At 61.0% G+C, this 24,144-nt stretch overlaps 3 protein-coding genes across 4 annotated transcripts in view; 2 read left to right on the top strand and 1 right to left on the bottom strand.

Moving 5' to 3' along the window:
• The window catches only part of STK11 (serine/threonine kinase 11), a 31,600-nt gene extending 19,372 nt beyond the window's left edge, over positions 1 to 12,228 (top strand). For both annotated transcript variants that reach the window (XM_033082015.2, XM_033082014.1), the window contains 3 exons: positions 6,502 to 6,695; positions 10,283 to 10,502; positions 11,679 to 12,228. In XM_033082015.2, coding sequence (XP_032937906.1) covers positions 6,502 to 6,695; positions 10,283 to 10,491 — 403 coding nt within the window. In that variant the 3' untranslated portion in view covers positions 10,492 to 10,502; positions 11,679 to 12,228. The remainder of the gene's footprint in view (positions 1 to 6,501; positions 6,696 to 10,282; positions 10,503 to 11,678) is intronic.
• Positions 12,229 to 12,671: 443 nt separating this feature from the next.
• Positions 12,672 to 20,820, bottom strand: LOC117008294 (CACN subunit beta associated regulatory protein). The gene is given in 11 exon segments (XM_033082013.1): positions 12,672 to 14,956; positions 15,278 to 15,461; positions 15,575 to 15,710; positions 15,712 to 15,783; positions 16,106 to 16,258; positions 16,452 to 16,626; positions 16,694 to 16,859; positions 17,156 to 17,217; positions 17,305 to 17,450; positions 18,021 to 18,092; positions 20,197 to 20,820. Coding segments are annotated over 10 exon segments (2,325 nt in total). The 5' UTR covers positions 18,069 to 18,092; positions 20,197 to 20,820; the 3' UTR covers positions 12,672 to 13,773.
• Positions 20,821 to 20,960: 140 nt separating this feature from the next.
• Positions 20,961 to 23,921, top strand: ATP5F1D (ATP synthase F1 subunit delta). The gene is made up of 5 exons (XM_033082016.1): positions 20,961 to 21,131; positions 21,870 to 22,023; positions 22,391 to 22,479; positions 22,932 to 23,060; positions 23,798 to 23,921. Exons 1-4 carry the CDS (start codon positions 20,997 to 20,999, stop codon positions 23,052 to 23,054), a joined length of 501 nt encoding a protein of 166 aa, XP_032937907.1. The 5' UTR covers positions 20,961 to 20,996; the 3' UTR covers positions 23,055 to 23,060; positions 23,798 to 23,921.
• The last annotated feature ends 223 nt before the right edge of the window (positions 23,922 to 24,144 follow it).

The following is a 24,144-nucleotide window of genomic DNA, read 5'->3' as shown; positions in this document are numbered from 1 at the left end:
ATTTTCCGTGCCATAGTCAGGGGGGGAAATGCCCCGTTATCACTGAGGGATTTTTTTAAGGATCTGTTTGAACACGCTGGCTCCGAGCAGAGATTTCCTGGGCGGATAAAAGTACAAGAACAAAAAGCATCATGAGGCTGCTTCACTGCGGAGGCTGCATTAGCTTATCTCCTCTTGAAATGGGAAGTGCTTCTGAGGACAGGCAGAGCTGCCTCTGGACTGCAGCTGCTTGGCCTGTGAGCCTGCCCAGATCCTTCTGGGAGCTGTAAAAGCAAGGCTGTGATCCAGAGTGGTGCTGAGCCCACTCCATGCTGCAGCAAGAGTGCTGCTTTCCTCTTGTGTCTTTGGAAAAGCCATGTGCTGTCAGGTGATGGTCCTTGGGAGGTGCCCAAGGAGCCACAGCCAGAGCCTGAGAGGCCTGAAATGCGCTGGGGCTCTGCAGGGAGCAAATGGGACCGGCTCCAACAGGGATTGGAGAGACCAGGGTGCAAGCAGGGCTGGGGGGGCAGGGTTTATGGAGCTGCCCAGGTGATTAATCAAGTGTCAGGATGACTCTTGTGTAGTAGCTAAGCCCCATGCCTAGCTTTTCAGGGGCTCTGGGTACTAAAAGCCTCCATTTGAGGCTGCCTTTCCCTGCACATGCCTCCCAGTATCAGTGGCCATGACCAGAGGGGATCAGCTTGCCCTGCTTTGTCAGGAAGCACTGCAAAGAAACAGGAATTAAGTCTATGGAGTCATCAGTAGGTGTTGAGAAAAGCACTAAAAGTACTTCCTTTCCTGTGGCTGCAGTGGCCACCCTGAGCTCAGGAACTGCCCTGGGCCCCCATGGGTCACTGCCAGGTGATTGAGCTGGTTCCCCAATTCCAGATGCTCCATTTTGCCCTCCTCCCACCTGGCAGTGATTTTTTTTGTGCTGGAAGCACAGAGGGGTCTCCAGGGACACTGCCTGTAGTTAGAAAGCTGGAGAAACTGGAGCAAGCCTCTGGCACAGGGCAGCCACCGAGCTCCTCGGCTGCTGTGCTGAGGCTTTTCATCCCACAGCACCATGAGGGGCTGAGGAAAGACTCTACCTGCAAACCCAGGAGAATTTCCAAGGCTTAGGCTCTTATTAGTTTTGTGTGAGCTTAGCCAGTGCTTCTTAACAGGCTTTTCTCCCCTATTAGTAATTGCCTCCTTCCTCCTGCTGTGGCATCTAGTAATTACATCAAGCACAGCAGAGCTTGTGGCCTGGGCCTTGGATGTGTCTGTCCAGCTTCTTTTTGTGCTAAAGAATCCAGAGCTTCATTCTCCTGGCTTTTCTTTAAATAGAAACTTAGCCCTGATGCTTAACCTGACCCTGGTTTTTTTTTTTTCTAAATGGAACACAGCAGCCAGGACAGCAGGCAGGCATTCGGGTATTGGCAGAGGGGTTTGGGAAAGCACTTTAGTAAGAAGAGGTTTGATTTCTAGAACTCCAAGATTTCATGTATTGGCAGGAGTAAATCATTAATGATTGTGGGTTTCTCTACACTCCTCCCCCCAAAAGCATGTGCTAAGGGCAGGAACTAAACCAGAGAAACATCAAGCAACTTCCCTAGGCTGCCCTGCTGGGATGGATCCCGTCTCAAACCAGAATCACCCCGTGCCTTTTCATGCTGCTGGAAGTCTCCTTTTATGTCTTTGAGCTGCTGTTCCTGGGGACTCACTCATATGGACAGTCAGGATCATCAAAGTGCTCTGAAATCAGCAGGAGCAGCCCCTGGGCCCCAGGCAGCAGTTTTGCACTCAGGCTGCTGGACCAGGCTTGTGTCAGGGTGGTGGGAAGGGGCAGTGTTCCCCTGCCCTGTGGGAAGGGTGATCCCAAGGTGTCCTGCAGCCACAGAGTTGGGGCTCAGGATCCACCCTTCCCCACTTCACCTTCCATAAAATGTGAAGGCCCCTTGCAGTGGGATCAGGGTTAAAATCAGTGGCTATGGGGCACTGAGGAAGCACCAAGGGAGCTGTTCCATAGGGAGCAGAGCTGCAGGAGGCAGGGAAGGCATCCAGGCAGCCCAGCAATGGTAATCCAGCCATTCCTCCCATTATTCCTGTCAGCTATTCCAAATGCTTCTGCCCTGCAGCAGCAGAGGAATGCTGGAGGAAGAGTCTGCTGAGTTTCATCCCTACCAGCTGCCTTCCTCCCTCCTGCAGCTGAACTGCATCAAACTCCTGTCTCTGCACTTTAACTGGAGTGGGACAAAGCAAATGCTGCTCTTTTCAACCCAGTCCATGCAGAGCAGACCTGGAGCTGGAAATGGAAATGACTTAAACTTCTCCCAGCCTGTCATCTCAGAGCTTAGGAACTGCCAGAAGCTGAGCCCTGCATGGCAGTGGAAGAGCCTGAAAACCTGCTTTCCCTGGAAGGATCCAAGTGGGACCATGTTCAGTGGAAAACCAATGCTCATAGCTCAGCTCTCTGAATATTTGGTGCTCCTGGGATGGGGATTGTAGGGCAGGGAGGAAAAGCAGCCAAGAGCCAGGGAGTTCCAACCTCCTCCCTATGGATTATCCACCACCTCCCCTCTGCCCTGTGCTTTTGCTGAAGGGCTTCCTGCTCATACACTGCATTTTGTTACTAATTCACTGACCTGCTGCAGCACTTAAAGTGATGAAGTGGATGCAGAATTCTACCTCTGTCCCTTGTTTCCAAGGCAACCATCTTCCCTTCCCTCTCCACAAGTATCACACTTAATTTGTTCAGGCTCAGATCCGATTGCAGGAGTTCATAGCACGAGAGAGGAGGCACTTCCACTTTTTGTTAGTGGAGGTGCAAATTAACCTGCAGGGCTGGGGTCTCCTCCTGCCCTCCTGGAGCTGCTCTGCTGCCTTCCCTGTGGGGTTTGGAGTGAGGCTCTGGGATGCTGTGCTGTTCAATCCTGGGTACCAAACCCCTTGGGAATCTGTGTGGTGCTGCTGAGGGCTCCTTTGCAGGGGCTGACTGTGCTCCTGGACTGTGTTTTGAGGGAGGGTGAGGGGCTTCTCTGAGCCTCTGCTGCTGCCTTGTGGGCTTTCCCCATCCCTCCTCTGTAGTGCCAGGCAGTGATCTCCCTTCAGCAGGACACAAAGAAGCATTCCTCTTCCTTCCTGAGGCACCTGGCTCAATCTTCCTGCCCTCTGGCAGCACCTGGAAGGGATCTTTCCTTCTTTTACTCTCATTCTGCAAATCAGTTTTGTAACATGGTGTGTTAAAGGACTGAATCTCCAGAACTCCTTGTAGGAGTCTGAGCCATCTCTGCCACCTTTGCTCCTACCACCAGCTGAGAGAAACTGCTGTTTTTATACTTCTGTTTATTCTGAACCTGGCTGAAGAGCTTGGACATCTCTTGATCCAACAAGAGCTGGAGTGGTGATTGCAGGGACACTGCTGGCATGTGTTGCCTTTCCCTGGGACATTGTGTGCCTTCCACGATTGCCTGTGAGGGAACTGAGCTAAACTGGAGCCCTGTTCATTGCTGCTTGTGGTGACAGTGACCTTCCAGGGAGCTCGAGGCCCTTACATGGCATCACAGGAGGTGGAGAATCACTTGTCCTGACCCTGGCTGGCAGGGCAGGGATCTGCAGCTTGGCATCTGCTCTCAGAGAAAACCATCCCTGTGCAAACCAAGCCAACTGCAATGTTTGTGACCCAAATGGGAAGTGAATAGCTGGGAGTGTTGGAAAGCTGCAGCTGTGCTTACAAGATTCTTATTTTAACCTTGCTTATAGCAGGACTTGAAAAGAGCAGAGGGAGGACTTGTGATGGGAGATCTGAGCTTGGGAGCTGCAAACCAAACAGGCTCATTAAGCACTGGGCAACCCAGATTCCTCTTTTCCTTCAGTCCTTGACCCTTGCTGTCTTATCTCCCTGTGGCTGACAGCAGCTGTCTGGGCACCACTTCTGCCTGGCAGGATCACAATTAACGCTTGTGCTGCTGCTGGCTGGGGGTTCTGAGCTTTGCAGGCGCCTCAATGAGCTTGTGGAATAGGAAGAAATAATCCCTTACTACTGCTGCCTTCACTCTGAAGCATTTCTAAGCCACTCCCAGCCCTTTGAAAGAGAGACCAGAGAGGAATCTGCCTCTTGCAGAGGGATGTTTTGCACAAGGGGCGCTTCTGAGATATCCAAAATCTATTCTTTACCCTCAGGGTTAAAGCAGTTGCCACAAGCACCAGGTAACCATGTGTGTGCCAGTGCAGTTGGCTCAGAAAACATCCCTGAAACTGGGAATAACTGGTGAAACAGGGCACTCATCAGCAGGGCTGTGACCCAGCCCCTGTTTTGGGTGGTGGTGAGGGCAGGGTTGAGGAGGGGCTTTATCTCACTGCCATCACTGACCAGGAGGTGCTGCTTTCTGGCTCAGGCAGTGGCTTCCTGAGGCAGATGAGGGTGTTCCAAGAGCCAGTGGTCCTCAGCTGAAGAGCAAATCTTCAGTGACAACCTCCAGCACCAGCACAGAAAGCGGAATGTCTGTCCCTGCTGGAAAATCCTTGCCAGGAACTACTCCACTACTCTGTACAGAATTGCTCGAGGCTCCTTCCAAGAGGTCTTTGATTTTTCTTAGAACTTCAATGGATTTCTCTTCTCACTCTCTATCCTCATTACCATATATGCATATGCAAGTGTTTGAAATCACCTCCCGGAGGATGGAAGCATAATGACTGGAGTACAGTGATTCAGGTTTCTGCTGCTAATAAAAACCTATTTTTACTCTCCTGGTAAGTAGGACAGGAGGGAAGAGTGAGGCAGAGCTGAAATACAGCAAAATAAAAACACCAGTTGCTGTAGACTTCCAGGCTTTTTCCCTTTAAAACTCTCCTTTTACCAGCAGTCACTCTGATCTCATTTGTCCTGCATCCTCCCTTCTCCCAAGGGCTCTGGTATTGAGTTTGGATCCCAGTGCCCCTGGCCAAACCAGCTGGTGGCTGGTGCCTCCTCTGCCCCTGTGCTGCTGATCCTGCCAGGCTGGATCATCCCAGGCTGGATTTGCTGTCTTGGCAGTCAGTTCCTCGCTGAGCACAGTCTCCAAGGAAGGGAAATGGATTGATGGGATTAGGAGAGTGGTGTGCCACGCACGTCACCAAGGAAGCCATCCATGGCATCTGTGAAGAGCCCTAGGCCAGAATTCAGTTATGCTGGTCCTGCTCCCTTCCTGCTGCTCCAGCAGCTGGGATGGGCTTTGCTTAACTCCTGTAGTGCCCCTTCAGGGACCAGAGGTGACAATTGCCAGCTGAGACCTGCAGCAGTTCCTGTCCCCTCCTCCCTGCAGACAAGGGGCTGCCTGGCTCCAAAACTCCATTGCTGCAGAGAAAACAGTTTAAAGATGCTGATGGTGAAGCAGTTTCTGGATGAGAGCTCACTCCTCCCTTGAATCCTGCCTGATTTGTCCCAGTAGCTGCATTTCCATTTGTTTATCTCCTCACTCCTCGCTTTTCCTGATAGTTTTGTTAGAATCCCACTTTTTTTAGGCCGACTGTCAAAGCAGTGTAAGACTAGAACAAAATGATAATTACAGCTCTGCGCAGGAGGTGCCTTCAGCCTTCCTTCCTGAAAGGAATTTGGAACTGGGGTGATAAAAACCAGATGGCTCAGGTTGGTGAGAGTTCTTGGGCTGGCTCAGGCCCTCCTCCGTGGTTGGAGGCCAGCAGTTACTGGATGCCAACTGCAGGATGGGAAGCACTTGTGTCCCATCAGGCTTGTGTGGGCTGGAAATGTGTGTTAGAGGTACCTGTGTCTGGAAGAACCTCTGCTCCCACTCGCATTTAGGGGGTCACTGGGAGTGTGGAGGCTTCAGCAGCACTTCCAAGAAACTTTGGGTGCCCACATGCAGCACTGGGAGATGTCCCAGACAGTGTGGAGTCAGAGCTCTGCTATGGGAGTACAATGAAAACCTAAGAGGTTTATCCCATCTGGCTCTGGGATGCTGCTGGGAAGCAGCCTGCTGGATTCCTGATCTGATTAAGAACAGCTTTCAGAGCTGATATCCTTTCCTGGCCAGGTGGCAGCACAGGGTTTGGTGGTGATAGGAGTCCCTTGAGACAGGGAGGGATAAAAAGATAAAGTAGAAGTGTTTCTGCTGTGGCCTTGGTGCAAACTGGCTTTTAGAGGAAACTGCTGCAGTAACTGCCCCTTTCCTCAGGCTGGGATCCTGCAAACTTGTGTCTGTTGGGCTGGATCAGCCTCAGCTTCAGGATAGGGGAAGTTCCTTGCTTGGGTAGTAAAACTCAGGAGCTCTGGCAGCTCTGCTGATGTGTTTTGACTTACAGGTAGTTTGGGCTGGAGCTGGTGATGGAGAGAGAGGCCCTGAGCTGCCCTGTGTGCCTGTCCTGTCCCCAGTGTCCCTTCAGCACACTCCAGTACTGACACCTGGCCAGACCTTTTGATCCCTCCTGAACCTGCCGTGGGTGGAGCTCCCAGCTCAGAACATTGGGGTGGGCTGGTCCTCATGGGAAGGACTCCTGCATGCCTTGTGCACTGACCCAGCTCTGCCCTTGGGCTCTCTGCAGCTGGTTTAGGAAGAAACATGCTCAGGCAGAGGCGCTGGTGCCCATCCCTCCCAGCCCCGAGACGAAGGACAGGTGGAGGAGCATGACGGCGGTGCCTTACCTGGAAGATCTGCATGGCTACAATGAGGAAGAGGATGATGACTTGTATGACATTGAAGATGATATCATCTACACTCAGGACTTCACAGTACCAGGTAGGGGAGAAGTGGTTGTAGGGGGGAATTTTTTGTGTTTAAAGTTTTTTTAGGAAAGGCTTCGAGGTCTGAATAATCCTTTCAGCAGAGGAGGAGATTCTTGGTTGTGGAATGGTGTGAATGAGCCATGGTGCTCCAGATTCCTCAGTCTTTGATTTGATCAACCAGGATGCTCCTCCCATTGTTACTCCTGTGCCAGCTTCTTCCCTTCTCCCAGGAACAGCTGCTGCTGGACTCTGCTGTCCAGCACAGTTAATTCTTTGGACCACTTTTGCTAGAATCAATTATTTGTGAGCAGAGCCCTGAAATGACTCTGTCTTCAGGGTACATGACACACCTGGGGAATCCTCTGCATGCTGGGAGATTGGCCCCAGCTCTGCCAGTGCTCCCCCCATCCCCCATGTCCATCCCAGCTGAGCAGGGGGAGCCCCATGCAGGCAGGTGTCTGAGGTTAAGGATCACACTGGGAACAGTGACACCAGGAATTTCACCCTCCTCATACAAACAGCAGCATTTAAACCCAAATCAGAGCTGTCATGGCAGATTACTGGAAGATCTTCCATGTTCTCCATGTAATTTGTGCTGTTTCAGAGGGATTAGAGACCTAGAGCATGAGAGGGGCTGGTGAGATGGGATGTGCTGTGTCTGTGGTGGGGAGGAATCCCCTCAACATCAGGAACATGCTCATGGGAGGAGCAGGATGAGGAGGGTCCCAGCACAGAAGCTTGGTGGATTTGTGAGGCATTGCAGAGGTGGGGGCAGCTGCAGAGGGAATAAATGTGAATTTTTCCACCAAAGTCTTCCTGCAGCATCCCTTTGAACCTGCCCAGTGCTGCATTTCTAGCAGTGATCCCACATTAAAATATAAATTAAAAGCCCCCTTGTACATGAAGGATCATTTCAGTTGTGGCTCTGCTGGGCAGCCAGAGCAGGAGTGTGAGTGACTCATGGGTGGGGGTGGGTGTTGGGTTTGAGTGGGGGGAAAGAGGAAACCTCATTAAATCCTGTGTTCTTCAGAGGAAGAAGGGGCTTTGAGGAAGTGCTTTCATTTTTAAAGGGTTATTTAAAGATTCATGCAGCTCTGTGGGGAGATGTAAATGTTCCGAGCCCCTGGTTCAATTGGTGTTAAACTTCCCATCCAGGGAAGTGCTAGGAGAGGATGTAGGAGAGGATGGCTGGTGGCTGGAGGCAGAATCCTCTCCCCACTCTTCATGCAGTGGAGGGATGTGATCGTGCTTTTGTGCTGCCTCTGGTCTAGAGGTTGAGCTCTGCTCTTTCCTGTCCTACATTAACCCCTCCTCTGCTGCAGCCCCATCCTGCAGCACCTGCTCCTGGGTTTTTCAGTCTGAGGCTGGAAAATACAGCCAGGACTGGAGCTTCTGAGCCAAGCCTGGTGCTCAGGAAGGTGCATTCCTGGCTGCTCACGGTGCCTGTGTGCTCAGTCTGACAAACAGCGATTCAAAAGCTCTTTGTGGTGTTGTTTTGAAACCTTTTTTGGTGCCTGAATGAGCTGGATGCGGAGCCATTAAGAATGTGAGGGGTAGCAGGGATGAGCAGCCACGTTCCTGGTTCCTCTCTCAGCCCTCCCTTTATTTATTTTATTTTTAGCCCTGCTGGTGGTGAGGGTGAGGTGGGCAGGAGCTGCTCGGGCAGACACAGCGCTGGGTCAGCGGTTCCGCGGGGGCAGCAGTTGCCAAGACTTCAGCCCGTGCTGAATTTTTATTTTCATTAATTTGAACGTCAGCAACTGTCATTGGTGAAGGAGGTAAAATTAGCTCACGATTCACCTCCCTCCTTGGTATCCATAATAGACTCCCGGGACTGTGCTTTTGAAGCAAGGAAGGAGGGGAGGAGGGAAGAGTCACACAAAAGACAAATGAGCTGTTTGGATAGATTCTTTTTTCCCTCCCCAGTCAGAAATGTTAATTGACTTGGCCCGAGCTCAGCCGAGGGAGGGGAAGGAGAAATGCTCAGCTTTGCTCTGAATGGGGTTGTTTGAGGCTCTGCAGTCGTGCTGGTGGGATGGAGGGATGGGAGATAAACCTGGAGCTCTGGGGTGCTGCAGCCAGGCTGTGCTGGGCTGAGGCTGCAGCCTGACCCATGTGAGCCCCCGAGGGAGCACCAAGCCTGGGGGCTCTGGGGCCAGTGTGTCCCCCTCTTCTAGAACTTTGCAGCCATCACTCCTCCAGAGGGGTCAGGCACTGGAGGAATCCATAGCAGGGCCATGAGCTTTGTGCTCCTGGGCTCCTGTTGTGCCAGCCACTGCCAGAGTGCCAGAGGCACTGGCACATGCCCTGGAGGGTGCAGAACACCCCCACCATCACTACAATCCCTTGTGATGAGCTGGGCCAGGAGCTGGGCTGCTCCAGCCTGGTGGGCACTGCAGGTGCCATCAACTGTCAGGGTTGGGTGCCCAGAACCAGGAGCTGTCCCTGGTCAGTCAGTCCCTGTCTGTTCCTCTGGCAGGAGTGCTCAGGTAAGCAGCCACAAGGCAGAGATTGGGAGCTGTGGCAACGCTGGGAGCTGTTGGGATGGATACAGGGGGAGATCCAGGAGGGAATCATTGCAGTGTAACCCAGGATACACCCACCCCTCCCTCCCCATCTCTGACAGTGGCCAGGCATGATGTAGCAAGGCACAGGGGTCTGAGGAGAGACCCCCACTGTGCTCCCCCAGGGGAGAAGCAGCTCTCCCAGCAGCCCTGCACGTCCCCCCCAGCTCCCAGCAGTGGGGTGATCGTTGGCGCAAGCGGAGCTGACGTCCCGCCCGGCCTTGGCGGAGAAAGGATTGAGCATCCTTTAAAGAAAATTATACATAATCGTCTTACAGCCTTTGCTTCCACTCAAACCTCTGAGTCATAACTGAAGGGCCCTGGAGCGTGACGTTCCTGCTGGAAGGAAATTGCCTCGGCTGGATCCGGTGGGGGCGAGCCAGGGGCCTGACGAAGCCTCTGCTCAGCCCTGCGCTGGGCTGGGGGCTGCGCCGTGTTCTCAGGGGTGCAGCCACGTCCCTCTGGCACTCCCTGAGTGAGAGGATGTGATCAAAGCCCCTTGTGGCTGTGGCAGCAGGAGATGCCTCTGGAAATGGCTCTTTACCTGCTCTGCTGAGTCACCGGGAGCTGAGGAGGGAGAGGGGTTGATGACACCCATCAAGGGACAGTGACACACCTGAACCCCAGCCCTGCCACGAGAGGCTGTGCTGCCCCATTCTGCAAACACACCCAGCCCCTGGGTACCCCAAAGTTGCTACCTGGGGCTGGGACCTGCAGAGAAGGCAGGAGGAAGAGGAGTGACTTCATCCACTGCTCCCCAGAGGAGCCAGGCTGCTGCCTCAGGTCCCAGACAGTCCAAGGAGGAGGGGACACTGTGCTGGGGGAACAGGGCCAAACAGTCCTGGAGGGGAGTGGGGAGGGAGGTGCACTCTGAGGCTCCCAGCCTTGCACATCCCGGGTTGGGGATCCCTCCCTTGCGCTCCTCACAGGAGCAGGTTCAGCTCTCCAGCAGCATCAGGATCAATGCCCAGCACAGGCAGGGGGATGCTCCTTGGGGCTCTGCTGCCACCCCCTCACCGTGGCCGTTCCCTTGCAGGACAGGTGCCTGAGGAGGAGGCCGGGCAGAACGGGCAGAGCCGCGGCAGGGGGCTGCCCAAGGCCGTGTGCATGAACGGGACGGAGCCGGGGCAGCTGAGCACCAGGGCCAAGGGCGAGCGCCGGGCCAGCGCCTCCTCCAACCCCTCCCGCAAGGCCTGCTCTGCCAGCAGCAAGATCCGCAAGCTCTCCACCTGCAAGCAGCAGTGAGCTCTGCCCAGGTACTGCTGGGGCACCCTGGGGTCTGCCCAACAGGGTGGGGGGACATCTGAGCCTGCCTCAGGCATGGGCAGGGGGAGGGAGTTGAGGGGTGTTTTGTAGTCCTGAGTCCTGAGCATCCCTCTGCAGAGTCCCTGGTACCCAAGGCCTGGATCGGCTGGGGTTGGGGGTGCAAAGCTCTGCTCTGCCCACCTGGCTCTGCTCTATTCTGCCCTGTCATGTGAGAGGTGCTATAGTGATCCCTCTGCCTTCCTGGGCTGTGGCCAGGCTGTGCCAGGACACCCCCTTTCCCTTGCACCTCTGCCCTGCTCCCAGCCTCACCACACACCTGGATTTGGAGAGCACAGAGGGATGCCAAGCTCCAGGGTGTCCCCAGAGAAGCCCCCATGGGACCTGCCCCTGGCCCAGGAGGTGGCTCTGTCACCCATGGCCAGGTCACTGCCATGCCCAAGCTGCTTCCAGGGGATGCTGAGCCCAGTCCCTGCTTCCCCCCCTCCTTCCGGCTCCTTCCTCCCCAGCTCCGAGCCCTGTCCCCTCCTTCCCACCCCTCATTCATAACGGAGCCAGCAGTGACTCATGTTCAGCCTCATCCGCCCCCGGCCTCATGCTCGTCACGGCGCTGCTGGGGCTGAGCTCTGTTATCTCCTGGATCACGACCAGCTTTGTGGTGTGAAAAAAGCCCGAAATAAAAGCCGGATCCTCCCCCTGCAGCTGTCAGAGGCCCGTGGCAGCTCCATCTTTAATTCATGGGGGCAGTGAGTCACCTGCGGGGAGTCAGTGCAGCCGGAGCCTGGGATGGGGCTCCCCGGACCTGCTGCTCCTGCTGCCCCTTCCTGCTCAGATGCTGCTGGAAGGGAAAGCTCCGTGAGGGCTGCCTGAGCCTGGCTGGGTCACTCCCCTCCCTTAACCTAGAAACCTTTGGAAGGAAGGGAATGCTCCCCTCCTTGGCATAAATGACATTTCTTTGGCACCATTTTCTCCTCGGGGTTTTGCTTTGGGCAGGTCTGGGCTCACCTGGCTGAGGGATCACGTTCTGTGGGAGCTCCCAGAACTTTCCAGGGACAGCACAGGGTGCCAGAGGGAGCCCCAGAGCAGGGTGCAGGGCAGGAGCAGAGCCAGCAGCCCAAACTGGGCACCCCTTTCCCTCCCTAACCCCCTTCTCTCTGTTCTCCCTACAGCATCCCCGGGCCTGGGCCAGCCTGCGTCCCCCTCCTCACCCCAGCTCTGCCTCTCTCCTGGGACTGGACTGTGCTTGCAATCCAAAAGGAAACCAGAGGAAACCAACCAAGGAGCCCCCCTTCCCTCCCTGCACCCCCTGCTCCGGCCAGCGCCAGGACACCGAGCTGCAGTGGCCGGACCTTCCCCGCCGGACACCTGGAAGTTGAACTCTGCAGCTGCCAGGACGCTGCCCCCCTTCCCCCAATCACTCTTTGCCAATCAAGACACTGATTCTGTTTTCAATTTTTGCGATGGGAAGGGTGGGATGAGGGGTCGGGGGGGTGGGACCCTCCCCCTCCCCCCTGCCGGGCCCCCCCCGGCCGTGTAGAGTCGTGCAAAGCCATTGCCGTGCACTTTATGTTTTAGACTACTGTTATATATTATATATTTTCCTCTTTTTTTTTTGGTTTTTTTTTTTTGGTTTTGTTTATATTTGCGGTATATTTAGAGATTCCTACACATCGTGATGTGTTAAAATAAACCAGATGAGGAAAAAAAAAAAGAAAAAAACAGGTATTAAGACAAAGCAGAACTCTATGACACCTGCATGCTGCACGGGGGCTCGGAGGGGCTCGGAAGGGAACAGGGCCCAGGAAGGGCTCAGAGCTTGGGAAGAATCTGGGCTCCAAAGGGATCGGGGCACTGGCAGCCAACTTGGCTTTTTTTTGGCTTTTTTTTTTTCTTTTTTTCCCCTGTTTTTCCTTTTTATTTTTCCTTTTTTTTTTTTCTTTTTTAAAGAAAAATAAAGTGAAAACAGCAGGTGGGTTTCATGTGCTTCCTCCAGCAGGCACAACCAGCCCCTCCTCCTCCTTTTCCTTTTCCTTTTGGAGGTTTGCCCCCTCCCAGGCAAACCTTTCACTTGTGGGGCAATGCCAGGCCCAGACCACCCCCACAGCAGGCAGGCACCATCCCGGGGGGGCAGAAGGTAAGAAAAGAGCTCAGACACGTCACGGTTGGTTTTGGTTTTTCTTCTTTGTTTATAGACTTAAAAACGCAGAGGTGATGGAGGGAGGGCTTTGGGCAGAGCCTGCGCAGAGGGAAGGGGCAACCCGGCCTCTACTCGCATGCAATGGGGGTTTGGGGGGGCCCTGCCTGTTCCCCCCCCGGCTGCCGAGTCCCAGGTACCACAGCCAGGGCTGGGCTGGGGCAGTTTCTTTTTTTTCTCTTTTTCACCCATCCTTTGAAACACAAATAAAAACCCAATAAAAAGCGAACACACCCCCACCCCCGCCCCCTGCGGAGCAGCCGCCGCCTCTGTAAAATCAATAAATATCCTTGAGCCCCCACTGAGCTCCTGGGGTGCTGGGGGGCACTGGGGACCACCCACAGCACATGCTGGGGTTGCCCCACTCTGCTCTCACCCTGAACCCTGGGCCGGGGGGCAGCACCAGGGGCACGCACCGGGCAGCCCCCCACCCCTCCGGGGGGTTTTTTTGGGGTCCCCGGGGCCGATCCTGCCCCCCCAGCCCTTGGGCTGCCACTCTGGGGCTCCCCAGGAGGTGCTTGAGCCCCTCAAGAATCCCCCCTGACCCAGGCCCACTGATTCCAGTTTAGATCCCAGGCTCCCTGCAGATCTTGGAGGGGGAGGTTTGGGATTGAGGAGGTGACTCCCCCCTCCCCAAATTACCCCCTGGCCAGGGTGGCACCGCAGCATCCCCCGGAGCGGGGACACCCAGCTCCGGCCCCTTCCTGGCGGGGACATTCCCGGCCGGACGAGAGGCTTATTGCTTGTAAAACCACGGAGAGAGGGGAGAGCGGAGGTGCCACGGGGGCTCAGCGGGGTGGGGGCTTCAGCAAAGTCCCTCAGCGCTGACCCCCGGCTTCTCCTCCGCGCCCCGAATCTCGGGGCTCCCCCAGCCCGGGCCCTCGCTCCCGGGAGCCGGGGGGCTCGGCCACCCCACGCTACCGGACCCCTCCGCTGGGAGGGTACAGTCGCCCTCCTGGCTTGGGTCGGGACCCCCTTCCCGCACCGGGCACCCCGTGCCGGCAGCAGGAGGGGATGGAGCCCCGAACCCTGGTGGGGCCGAGCCCCTCCCTGTGCCCCTCACACTGGGCCTAGACCGTGCCGTGGTCGGGGGGGGCATCACTGGCCGCCACGGCCACCGCGCACTCGGGGGTCTCTCTCTCTGCCGCTTTCCTCAGGTGCCCATAGAGCCGCTCCTCCAGCCCGCCGGCAATCTTGTCCATCAGCTCCGAGCCGGAGCCCAGCCCCAAGCACCTCCCGGGGCCGGAGCAGTCATCGTCCTCAGGGGGCTCGGAGCCAGCCTTGGGCTCGGGAGCTGCCTCTCCGGGCTCCTCCACGATCACCTGGATCTCGGGGTCAGGCAGCGCCGGGGCAGGGGGGACCCCATCGGCAGCCTCGGCCGCCTCCTCGTCGCCGGCGCTGACGATGCGGGGCAGGGGGCTGTGGAACCGGGAGTCCAGGGGGTAGTTGGCGCTGTCGCCGCGGCGCAGGGGCGTCCGGTGCCGCTCCAGCGCCGGGTACCGCACGCCGGGGTCGCTGAACTGCTTGGTGTGCTGCCACTGCTTGCGCAGGTGGGTGCGGGAGCGGTGCTTCCCCCGCAGCGGGGACTCGTCGAACTGGGGGTCGTGGCGCACGAAGGCGTTGAAGAGCGCGTCCGTCTTCTCGTCGATGCTGTAGTCCCGCCGGGGCAGCCCCTCCCGGCCCGGGAACATCTGCCCGTACGGGGACCAGGCCAGGGGGCTGTGGGGACGGAGGTGTCCCCCGCCAGCTGCGCCCAGGGTCGTGCTCCCTCCTTCCTCCTCTTCCTCATCTTCTTCCTCCTCCTCCTCCGGCTCCCGGCCCTCGAAGCTCTCGAAGATGGTTCCTTTCCGCCCGGCGCTGGTGAAGCAAATGCGCTTCTCGGAGGCCGTCTGGTCCTTGGGGGGACCCTCCTCGCCCCCCCGGCTGGGCGCCTCGATGGAGGCGTAGCCACTGTCCATCTGCAGCAGCTTGCGTGTGCCGGGCTCCGACTCCTCCGACTTGGGCCGTCCCCAGAACTTCTCCTCGGGGCCTTCAGCCTCGTCCAGGGAAGGGGAGGGGCAGGGGGGCACGCCGCTGGCGGAGGAGACGCTGTCCCCGCCGTCGCTGCGCACCGAGTCCTGGTCGTTGCTGCGCTCGGAGGCCGCGTACAGCTCCAGCGAGGCGCGCAGGCTCCAGATGTCGTGGTAGGCGCTGGGCTGCTCGGGCACGCCGGGCTCGCCGGGGCTGCCCGCGCCCCCCTCGCCTGGCTCTAGCCTGCGGGCACCACGCCGGTGTCACGTCAGGGACCGCACTGACCCCGCAGGCAGCGGGCAGGGATGTGCAGCCCGGCCGCTGCAGGCTCCGCAGCGGTGCCATGGTGCCAGCCAATCCTCCATGCTGTCCCCACCATTGTGCCCATGCCCCAACCCAACCTCCCCATCACCAGGCCCCCCAGACCCCTCACCCCAGACCCGATTGCCCCACCAGAGCCGCAGAGGTGGGAGCCCCCCATGCCCAGGGCAGCGCGAGGTCCCTCGGTGCATTCCCGGTGCCCGGCTCACCCATCCCCGTCCCCTCTTATCTACTGAAAAATACCTGCCGAGAGAGGGTGGGGGGCTGGCGGGGGAGGGCAGGAAGGGGCCCCCCGCGGGGTGGAAGGACACGTCGTCCGTGTGGGCAATGTACTGGATGATGTCGGTCTGATGGGGGTCCCGATCCTCCTGGTCCATGCTCTCGCTGGCCGCTCGCTGCCTCTGGAACTGCCGACGCTTGGGGGACCCTGAGGGGTGCAGGGCAGGGCTGGGGGAACAAACCCAACGGGCACCACCAGCCCCCCACCCACACATGTCCAGCCACCCTGCCCGGCCCCACCGAGCCCTGGCTGACCCCCACCTCTGGTGTCCAGGCTGGACGCCCGCTGGGTGCTCTCCAGCTTCCACTTCTTGATCCTGAAGTAGGGGCTGGCCCCATCCAGGCTGGCGTGGCGACGCAGGCGGGTGAAGAACTGCAGGACGGTGCCCTGGGGGGGGGGTCGGGGGGGGCTCCCCGGGGCCGCCACTGCCCGCCCCAGCCGCCTTCCCACTCCTGGGTGCTGCTGTGAACTGGGGGTATGGGGGGGCCGTGAGTGGCGCTCGGACCCAAGCATGCCCCCCCAGTCCCCCCGCATCCCACTCGGCTCCTTTGTCCGCTCCGCAGAGCTGGGCTGCAGCAGATGCACAAAAGTCCCCCGGGGCAGGGACGAGGCGGGGGGGCAGAATCTGTTTCTAGCTGGATGCCCACATCTCTTCCTGAGCACTGGCACGGAGCAGGGGGGCTGGGATGGGATCTGGGCGAGCAGGGAGGGAGCAGGACAGGACCCTTGGGGCTGTGCAGGCTGGGAGCCCCTTCCCCAGCCCAGTCCCGGCCCCCTGCCCCAGCACTCACCGAGGGTCCCTCCCCGGAGTCGGAGGAGGCAGACGGGCTGGCCTCTGTGAAGCTGGTGTCCACCGTGGAGTTGTAGGTGTCCCCGGGCAGGGCAGAGCTGGGGCCCACAGCATGACTGGGGAGCACTGGCCGGGGCAGGGCCCCCGTGGGGGACTGCAAAGCAGAGCAGGCTCAGGGGGTCTGCATAAGGGTGGGGACCAGGAGGGGCCCGTGCACCCCAGGACCTCCTGTGTCTACTCCCAGCAATGCCCTCCACTCCCACCCTGGGCCCAGCGATGCCTCCCTGGGGTGCTGCAGGATGTCTGGCTCCCATGCCCCACCTGCCCCTCGGGCAGTGGGGGCTCACCTGGAAGAGGGCAAGACCGGGTTTGGGTGGCGGCAGGCGGGGGGTCATGGCCAGGCTGTTCTCGCTGGACTCGCACTCGTGGATGGTGACAATCTTGAGGGCAGGCGGTGGGAGGTGCAGGTGAGTCAGGCGGGCATTCTTCAGGTGGTGGAAGTCTCCCTCTGTCAGTGTGTACCTATGGGACAGCTGGGTCAGGAGGAGCAGCCCCAACCCCCTGTCCCTCCCTCAGCCCAGAGCTTCACCTCCTCCCTTTCTCCTGGGTCTTCTTGCCCTGTTCAAAGAGTGCGGCCTCGTTGAAGGAGACGCGCCGGGCAGTGGAGGAGCTGGAGGACAGGAACCGCTCACTCTCCGCATCCCGGTAGCTGGAGGACGACAGGCACTCGGGGTCCTCTGCTTTGCCGGTGATATCTGCAGAGAAGGGGGTCAGCAACCATCTCCCCCACCGTGGTGCACCCCGGTTTCCTCAGCTGAGGCTTGGCAGACTTGCTGCACTCATGGCCTCAATGCCAGCCTGGAATTCCCTGCTCCAGTCCTGCTCCACAGCCAGGGATGGACAGTGGAGGGCACAAGGGGTGTGTGGTGGTCACTGCCGCGGGGCCGGGGGCTGCACCTTGGGAGGGGAGGGCCCGGGAGCTGCCTCACTTCCCCTCCCCGGAACTTGGGATGCAACAGGGGAGGGTCAGCAGAGCACTCGGGTCACTCACCCTGCGCCTGCTGCGAGTCATCCAGGTAAGTGGTGTTGGTTTTCTCGGGGTCATCGCTGGCTCTGCGGGGGGAGCAGGGTCAGAGGCGCCCCCCGACCCTCCTCGTGGTGCCACACACCCCGGGCACAGTGGCGTCACCCTTTGCCCACCTGGAGTGCCGGCGGTCGGCCTCGCAGCAGCGGCGGCAGATGATCAGGATGCCCGAGAGCAGGACCAGAGTGCCCCCGATGAAGATGGAGAGCAGGGCGAGGAGCAGCACGTACCCATCCTGAGGGGACACCTCGCCGGGCACCGCCTGCCCGGGGCCGAGGAGCTGAGCCGCGGGGACGCGCTGGGGGACCCTGGCCCACCCCAAACCTGCCCCCACCGCGCTGACGCCAGCGCTGCTCCCCAGAGCCGCCGCGCCCCCCCACCCCACGCCGCCCCCGGGCCCTGCATGCACCAAGGCAACGGCAGCCGAGGGGGCTGAACCGCCTGCGGCCCCCGCGCCGAGCGGGAGAGGGAACGGGTTGGGGATGGGGACAGCGACAGGACCCCCAGCCATGCCCCACCGCGGGGGTCGGGGCTCACTCCCCCTGCCCGGGGGAGAGGGGCTGATCCGGCAGCAGCCCCCAGCCCCCTGGACCCCCAGCACTCAGAGCATCCCAGCGGCGCGCAGGGCACTGAGAGCTGTCACCCGCTCCCAGCACTGGCAGAGCAGGGGTGACAGCGGGGCTGCTGCCGTCCCCAGCCGAGCAAAGACGGAAGCCCCACGGCAACCACGAGAACCCCACAGCTCCCAACATGCATCCCCCCTCCCGCGGGACCCCGAGGCTGGAGGCGTGGGGAGGGGCGGCAGAGACAGGCAGGGACAGGCGGGACTCACCGTGGCGCTCTCGGTCGCGTTGTCCCAGGGTGTTGGGTCATCGCTCATGGTCTGTCCCGGCCCGAGCGTGTCCTGGGGCGGGGGGAGACAGAGGGAGGCACCGGCCGGGACAGCGGGGCCGGGCCGGGGGCGGCGGCGGCGGCTCCTGCCCGGCCCCTGCCCGGCACCGCGGTGCGGAGCTGCCGGGAGGGACCGGGAGGGAGGGACCGGGATGGAGAGATGGAGGGAGGGACCGGGATGGAGGGATGAAGGGAGGGTGTGCTCAGGGGAAGGATGAAGGGATGGAGGGTGTGGTCAGCAGCGAAGCAGGGATGGACGGATGAAGGGATGGGGAGGAGGGGGCAGAACCGCTGCCCCTCCCCAGGGAGCCCCTCACCCCCGCCAGGCACAGCCGCCCCCCGCGCCCAACCCCCGGACTCGCGTGGGCACAGCCCCCGGCCCCGCGAAGAGAGCGGCCACGGTCCCCACACCCGGCTGGGGCTGGAGCCTCAAAACGGTGGCTGGTGCTGGTAGCCAGAGCCGGCCCGGGGAGTGAAGTCCCTGCTCCGGGTCCGGGATGACACCGCGCTGCCGTCCCCGGGGACCAAACGCAGCTCTAGCTCTGCCGCCGGGGGTCTCCGTGCCCGCGGAAGCTCGGGGGGAGCCGCGCCGGGGGCTCCCGGCAGGGACGGGGGGCAGGTGGCCGCCCCACAGCTCGTGGCGTGGGTGTCGCCGGAGCACGACGGGTGACGCTCGTGAGTCATCCCGAGAGCGGCTCCGTCACCGAGCTGGCCGCGCGGGGGGGACACCGAGGGGCCGGGGGGGGGCCGAGCTCCTGAGGACCGAGAGCCGCCGGGACAGGGGTCCCACTCCCCTCCGCGGCATCGGCCCTGCGACATTTGGCGACCCGGCAGGGACCTCGTCACCCTCCCGCGTATCCGGCCCTTCCCGAGGGCTGCTGAGCTCCAGTTCCCGCTGCGAGGCCGTGTGTTCCCTCCGTGTGTCCCCAGGTTGCTGAAGGGGCTGAGCCTGGGCTGGTTGGGCGATGCTCTGTCGGGGACCCCCAGATCGGGCAGGGGTGGGCACTTGGAAGCGGCTCAAAATTAGGTCAGTGAAAAATGTGAATGGAGCCCGTGAAGGGGTGGGGACTGTCACTCGTGGGGACAGCGCAGGGGTGGCCGTGTCGCAGCTGGCAGTGAGGGACGGTGATGGCTGAGGGCAGCACTGTCACAGGTCGGGGTACCACCCCTTGGAGGGATATCGGGGTGTTGGGGGTCTCCCGAGGAGGAGAACCCCCTGCCCACACCGGCCCTCGGGCATCTCCAAGCTGCTGGGATGCAGCACGAGGTGAGGGGACCCATCCCGCGACCCCCGAGAAAGGGTAAGGGGGTGGGGCGGCCCCGCTTCCGACCACATGGGGGGACCCCGACGAGCGGCTACGGGATGGGAGCCCCACGGGAGGGATCCCTATGGGGGACCCTCAGGCCCGAGGCGGGGGGAGCGGGGGTCGGGGGGGAGCAGGAAGAATGTCCCTCCTGTTCCCCATCATGGAGGAATCCCGTCTCCATGGCGACCCGACAGGAACAGGACGGCCATTGTCTGGAGGAGGGGGCCGGTCCCCGGGCTGTCCCCCCCGAGGGGGACACGGGGCGGGACCCTGGGTCGCCGCCAGTGCCCGGGGCGGGGGCTCGGGGTCGGGGGACCCCGGTGGTGCCGCGCCTCCGCACGTGGGAAGGGGAGCGGGGGGCGGGCCGGGGCTGTGCCCCACGCCTGTGTGGGACCCACGGGGTCCGGCTGGACCGCGGCTGGGCTGGGGGCGTGGGGAGGACCCGCTCTGCCCCCTGAGACTGCAGCCCCGCGCCCCAGCTCGGTGACGGAGATGCAGTCAGGGATGTGGGGCGGGGATGGAGGCAGGGATGCGGGATTCAGGCAAGGATGCGGGATGCAGGCAGGAATGTGGGGCAGGGATGGAGACAGGGATGTAGGATGCGCGATGATGGATGCGGGCAGGGATGTGGGACAGGGATGTGGAGCACGGATAAAGGATGCAGGCAGAGCTGGTGACAGGGCTGGTGACAGCGAGGCAGGAGCCACCGGGACCTCCACGCGCGGCAGGGCGTGATGGTCCCCCCTTGGCCGGGCCGGCTCCCTGTGTCGCGATAGGGGCTGTCGCGAGGCGACGGAGCCAGACACTCACCTACAACCGAGACCGGGGCTCCATCGCCGCCGCTGCGCTCGGTGCGGCGGGGCGGCCCCGGGATTTATGAATGAACCAGAGCCGCCCCCGCGCGGCGCGGGCGTCACGTGGGGACAGGGGCAGCCCCAGCCCCTGCCTGCACCAGCCCTGCCCGGACCCCCTGCCCCTCTGCCCGACCCACACTGCTGCCTCTGACTCCTGCCTTCGCTCTTCCCGTGCCCCTGCCCGCAGCTCTGCCTGTACCGCTGCTTTTATCCCTGCCTGCACCTGTCTGCCCCAGCCCTGACTACAGCGCTGCCTGCTCCAGCCCTGACTGCACTCCTGCTTGCATCCCTGCCTGCACCACCCCTGCCTACACCCGCCCTGCCTCCATCCCTGCCCTCACCCTGCCTGCACCAGTCCTGCCTGCACCACCCCTACCTGCATCCCTGCCTGCACCATCCCTCTTCTATCCCTGCCTGCATCCCTGCCTGTACCACTCCTGCCCGTACCCCTGCCTGCCCAATAGCCCTACCTGCATCCCTGTCTCACCTCCCTGTCTCCATCCCTGCCCCGGAGCCCCCCGAGCCGCTGGGGCACGGCCGGACCGGGGGCCGGGGGTGCGGCGGCCCCTCAGCGCGGAGGCGGAGCGAGCCCCCCCGCCCAGCACCACGGCACTCGGCAGGGGGAGAAGACTACAACTCCCATAAGGCCGAGCAGCGCAGCGTGACGCTTTTCCTCCGCCGGGAGGCGCGCGGGGTGCGCCGGGAGCTGTGGTCCGGCGCCGTCCCGGCCTGCCCCGCGCCGCCGCCGCCGCCGCCATGGCTGCGATGTTCTGCGCCCGCCGCCTCCTCCGCCTCGCCCGCCCCGCGCTGCCGCTGCCCCCCGCCCGCGGCTATGCCGATCCCGCCGGCGGCCCCACTGCCATGGCCTTCACCTTCGCCTCACCCACACAGGTAGGCCTGCCCCGGCCCTAGTGCCTGTGCCCCCGCCGCCGCCTCGCCCGGTGCCTCCTGAGGGCCGGGGGCGGGCGGGACGCGGCCGGTGCTGCCGCCCCCGCGGGGCTGTTCGTTCCCGGGGGCTCTGCGGTTCCCGGGGCACGGCCGGGCTGTCACAGCGCTGTCACCGGGCTGACCTTGGCCCTGACCTCGGGCCTTGCCCGCCTGCCCCAGGCGCTCTGTCCCCGCCGCGGCGCCCCCGGGGCCTGCCCGAGGCCGCTCCAGCCCTTCCAGCCCCGCTGTGCCTGCCAGCCCCGGAGCGGGACACGGCCGGTCCGCCCCCGCCGGGCCCGCTGCTGTCCCCGGGGCAGGGCGCGGGCTGGCGCTGGGGACAGGGACAGCCCGGCAGCGTGGGCCGCAGCGGGGACGGCAGCTCAGGGCTCCCCACGCGCTTCCCAGGCTGCTCCCGGCTGTGCCGGCGCCTCTCGCCCACTCCCGACTCTGTGTCTCCATGTGCCGCCTCCCTGCCATGCCCCTGGGAGCTGGGAACGCTTCCCCACTGCCTTTGCCAGGAGTTCTGCTCTGGAGCCCGGCTCCGCTCCCACCCTGTGCAGGTACAGCCTGTCCTGGGCACACCTGGGCGTGCTGCACCTGCCAGGAGCTGCGAGCTGGGCTGCTCCCTCGGGATGGGCTCTTCCCTGGGCTCTCCATGCCTCCCGTCCTTGGTGACTGTGCACCTTTGCCCTCTCCATGCAGGTGTTCTACGACGGTGCCAACGTGAAGCAGGTGGATGTGCCCACGCTGACCGGCTCCTTTGGCATCCTGGCATCCCACGTCCCCACGCTCCAGGTGCTCCGGCCGGGTGTTGTCACAGTCCACGCCGAGGATGGCACGGCCACCAAGTACTTTGGTGAGCGAGGCAGGAGCAGCTGGGGAGGAAAGGTGTGCGTGGGGATGGTGTTCTTGGCACTTTCACAAGGGAGGCTCTGCCCATCCAGGTGTGGCCTGGTGCATTTCCAGGGATTTCTGCTTTCCCAGCCTGCCAGAGGCTGCTGGAAGCTGCTCTGGGAGCTGTGGGCTGGAGTCAGGTCTTGATTCTGCCCAGTCTCTGGGAGAATCTGCTGCTCCAGCTTGCCTTGGGGTGGCAGCTGAGTCCCTGAATGCTGGAAATGTGACAGTAGGGGGCCGAGGGTTTGCTTTGGGAAAGGATGGTGGGGATGCCTGGGCTGAGCCCCTCTGGCAGCCCTGGCTGACCCACCCCATGCTGTGCCTTGCAGTGAGCAGCGGCTCTGTCACTGTCCACGCCGACTCCACGGTGCAGGTGCTGGCAGAGGAGGCAGTGACCATGGACATGCTGGACCTGGCTGTGAGTACCCAGAGATTTCACCAGCCCTGGGCTCCCTCCCTGGCAGGGATTTGCCCCCGTTCTCTGCTCTGGAGTCCTTGTCTTGGGAGCTTCCTGTGCCCAGAACCCAGGGTTGTGCCTGCACCCCCCTAAATTTTGGGATTAGAGGCTTGGGGCTCCTCCTTGGTGGGTGAACTCTTTGGAGAGAGGGAGCTCTGCACTCATAAATCTCCACACTGTTTCCTGCTCCTTGGACAGACACTGACCTTGTCCTCACCTCCAGAACAGCTTTTCGCTGCTGATAAGGTGTCTGGGGCCAGCACAGCTGTGTCTGTAGCTCTGTGAGGCTCCCAAGTCAGCGGGTCCTTGGCATCCAGATGAAGGACCAGGGGCTGCAGGGGAGGGAGGGAAGGACAGTCCCCTCTCCTGCAGTGTCTCCCAATGACACACATTCTTTGTGCCCTCATGTCCAGACTGCTAAATCCAACCTGGAGAAAGCTGTGTCAGAGATGGCAGCAGCGTCCGATGAAGCTGCTAAAGCAGAAGCTCAGATTAAAGTAGAAGCTAATGAAGCCCTGGTAAAGGCTCTGGAGTAAATCCAGGTGAGGTTCACCTGCAGCCTGGCTGAGCATGCAGACCTGCTCTAGGGCAGGGTGAGGGGATCTGCCTTGCTTTTGGGGAGTAGTGACCACAGCTGTCCTTTGGCTCAGGGGATCCCCAGCCCAGAGCTGACCCTGGGCTGGACTGTGGGGTCCAGCCCTGCTGTGACACTGGAGTTCAGCCCTGACAAGGGTGGGTGGATGGTGCTGGGACAGACTGGGAGCTGTGGTCCCTGCTGGGGTCTCTCTGGTGCCCCAGGTCCTCACTGGGACTGGTCATACCTGGGGACAGCTCAGGGTCAGAGGGGAGATGCTGGGCCCCACAGGGAGAGCAGCATGTGATCTCTGCCCCACGTGCTCCCACTAAAGACAAACAGCTTCAGTCTCAGGGGAGGTGAGGCCAGGCTCTTACCTTGTGGCCTCTTTTTGCTCTGCCCTGCACAGACTGTGCCTTATCCCTTCCCTTCCCACGTGCTGGCAGCCGGGAACTGTGGCAGCGTGTGCTGTGCAGGGCTGTGAGTCACTGACAGCCTCCAACGGGCTCAGCCTGGAGCACAGGAGGGCACCAGCTCCTGCTCTCTCCTGATCTCTGGTCCAGGTGCTCTTTGGTCCTAGAGAGCTGGTGGCTTGTGTTTACTCAGAACAGTTGAGCAGCTGAGTGGGGCCAAGCCCTGGGATTGGGATCCATGGCCCAGCCGAGCCCACCCTGTGCTAACCCAGCCCCACTTTGTGTTTTTCAGGAATCCCACTGTGGATGCAGAACTCCCAGGCTGTCCCTGTTCTGCTCCCCAGGATGTACAGATAGAACGGGACAAATGGAGGTGGAGAAATGGTTCTGATCAATTAAAAGGAAATGTGACCCCCTCTTGTGGCACCTCGCCTTCTTCCCAGGCAGCAATTGCAGCTGGAGCCAGGAGCAGTTCCCAGCTCCTGCCCCAAGGCAGATTCACCCTGGGAAGGGGTCACCAGCATTGCCCTGGGGTTTGGCTGGGCATACCCAAGGGAGAGTCACCCCTGGAAGGTCCATCATCATCAGACAGGTTTATAATCCTCTCCCTGTGCTCCAGCCATCTCCAGTAAGCACTTG

The sequence above is a fragment of the Catharus ustulatus genome, chromosome 29 (assembly GCF_009819885.2).
Source record: "Catharus ustulatus isolate bCatUst1 chromosome 29, bCatUst1.pri.v2, whole genome shotgun sequence".
Taxonomy (NCBI): domain Eukaryota; kingdom Metazoa; phylum Chordata; class Aves; order Passeriformes; family Turdidae; genus Catharus; species Catharus ustulatus.
Note: the sequence above shows the minus strand (reverse complement) of the source record. Positions and strands in the feature narration are given on the sequence as shown.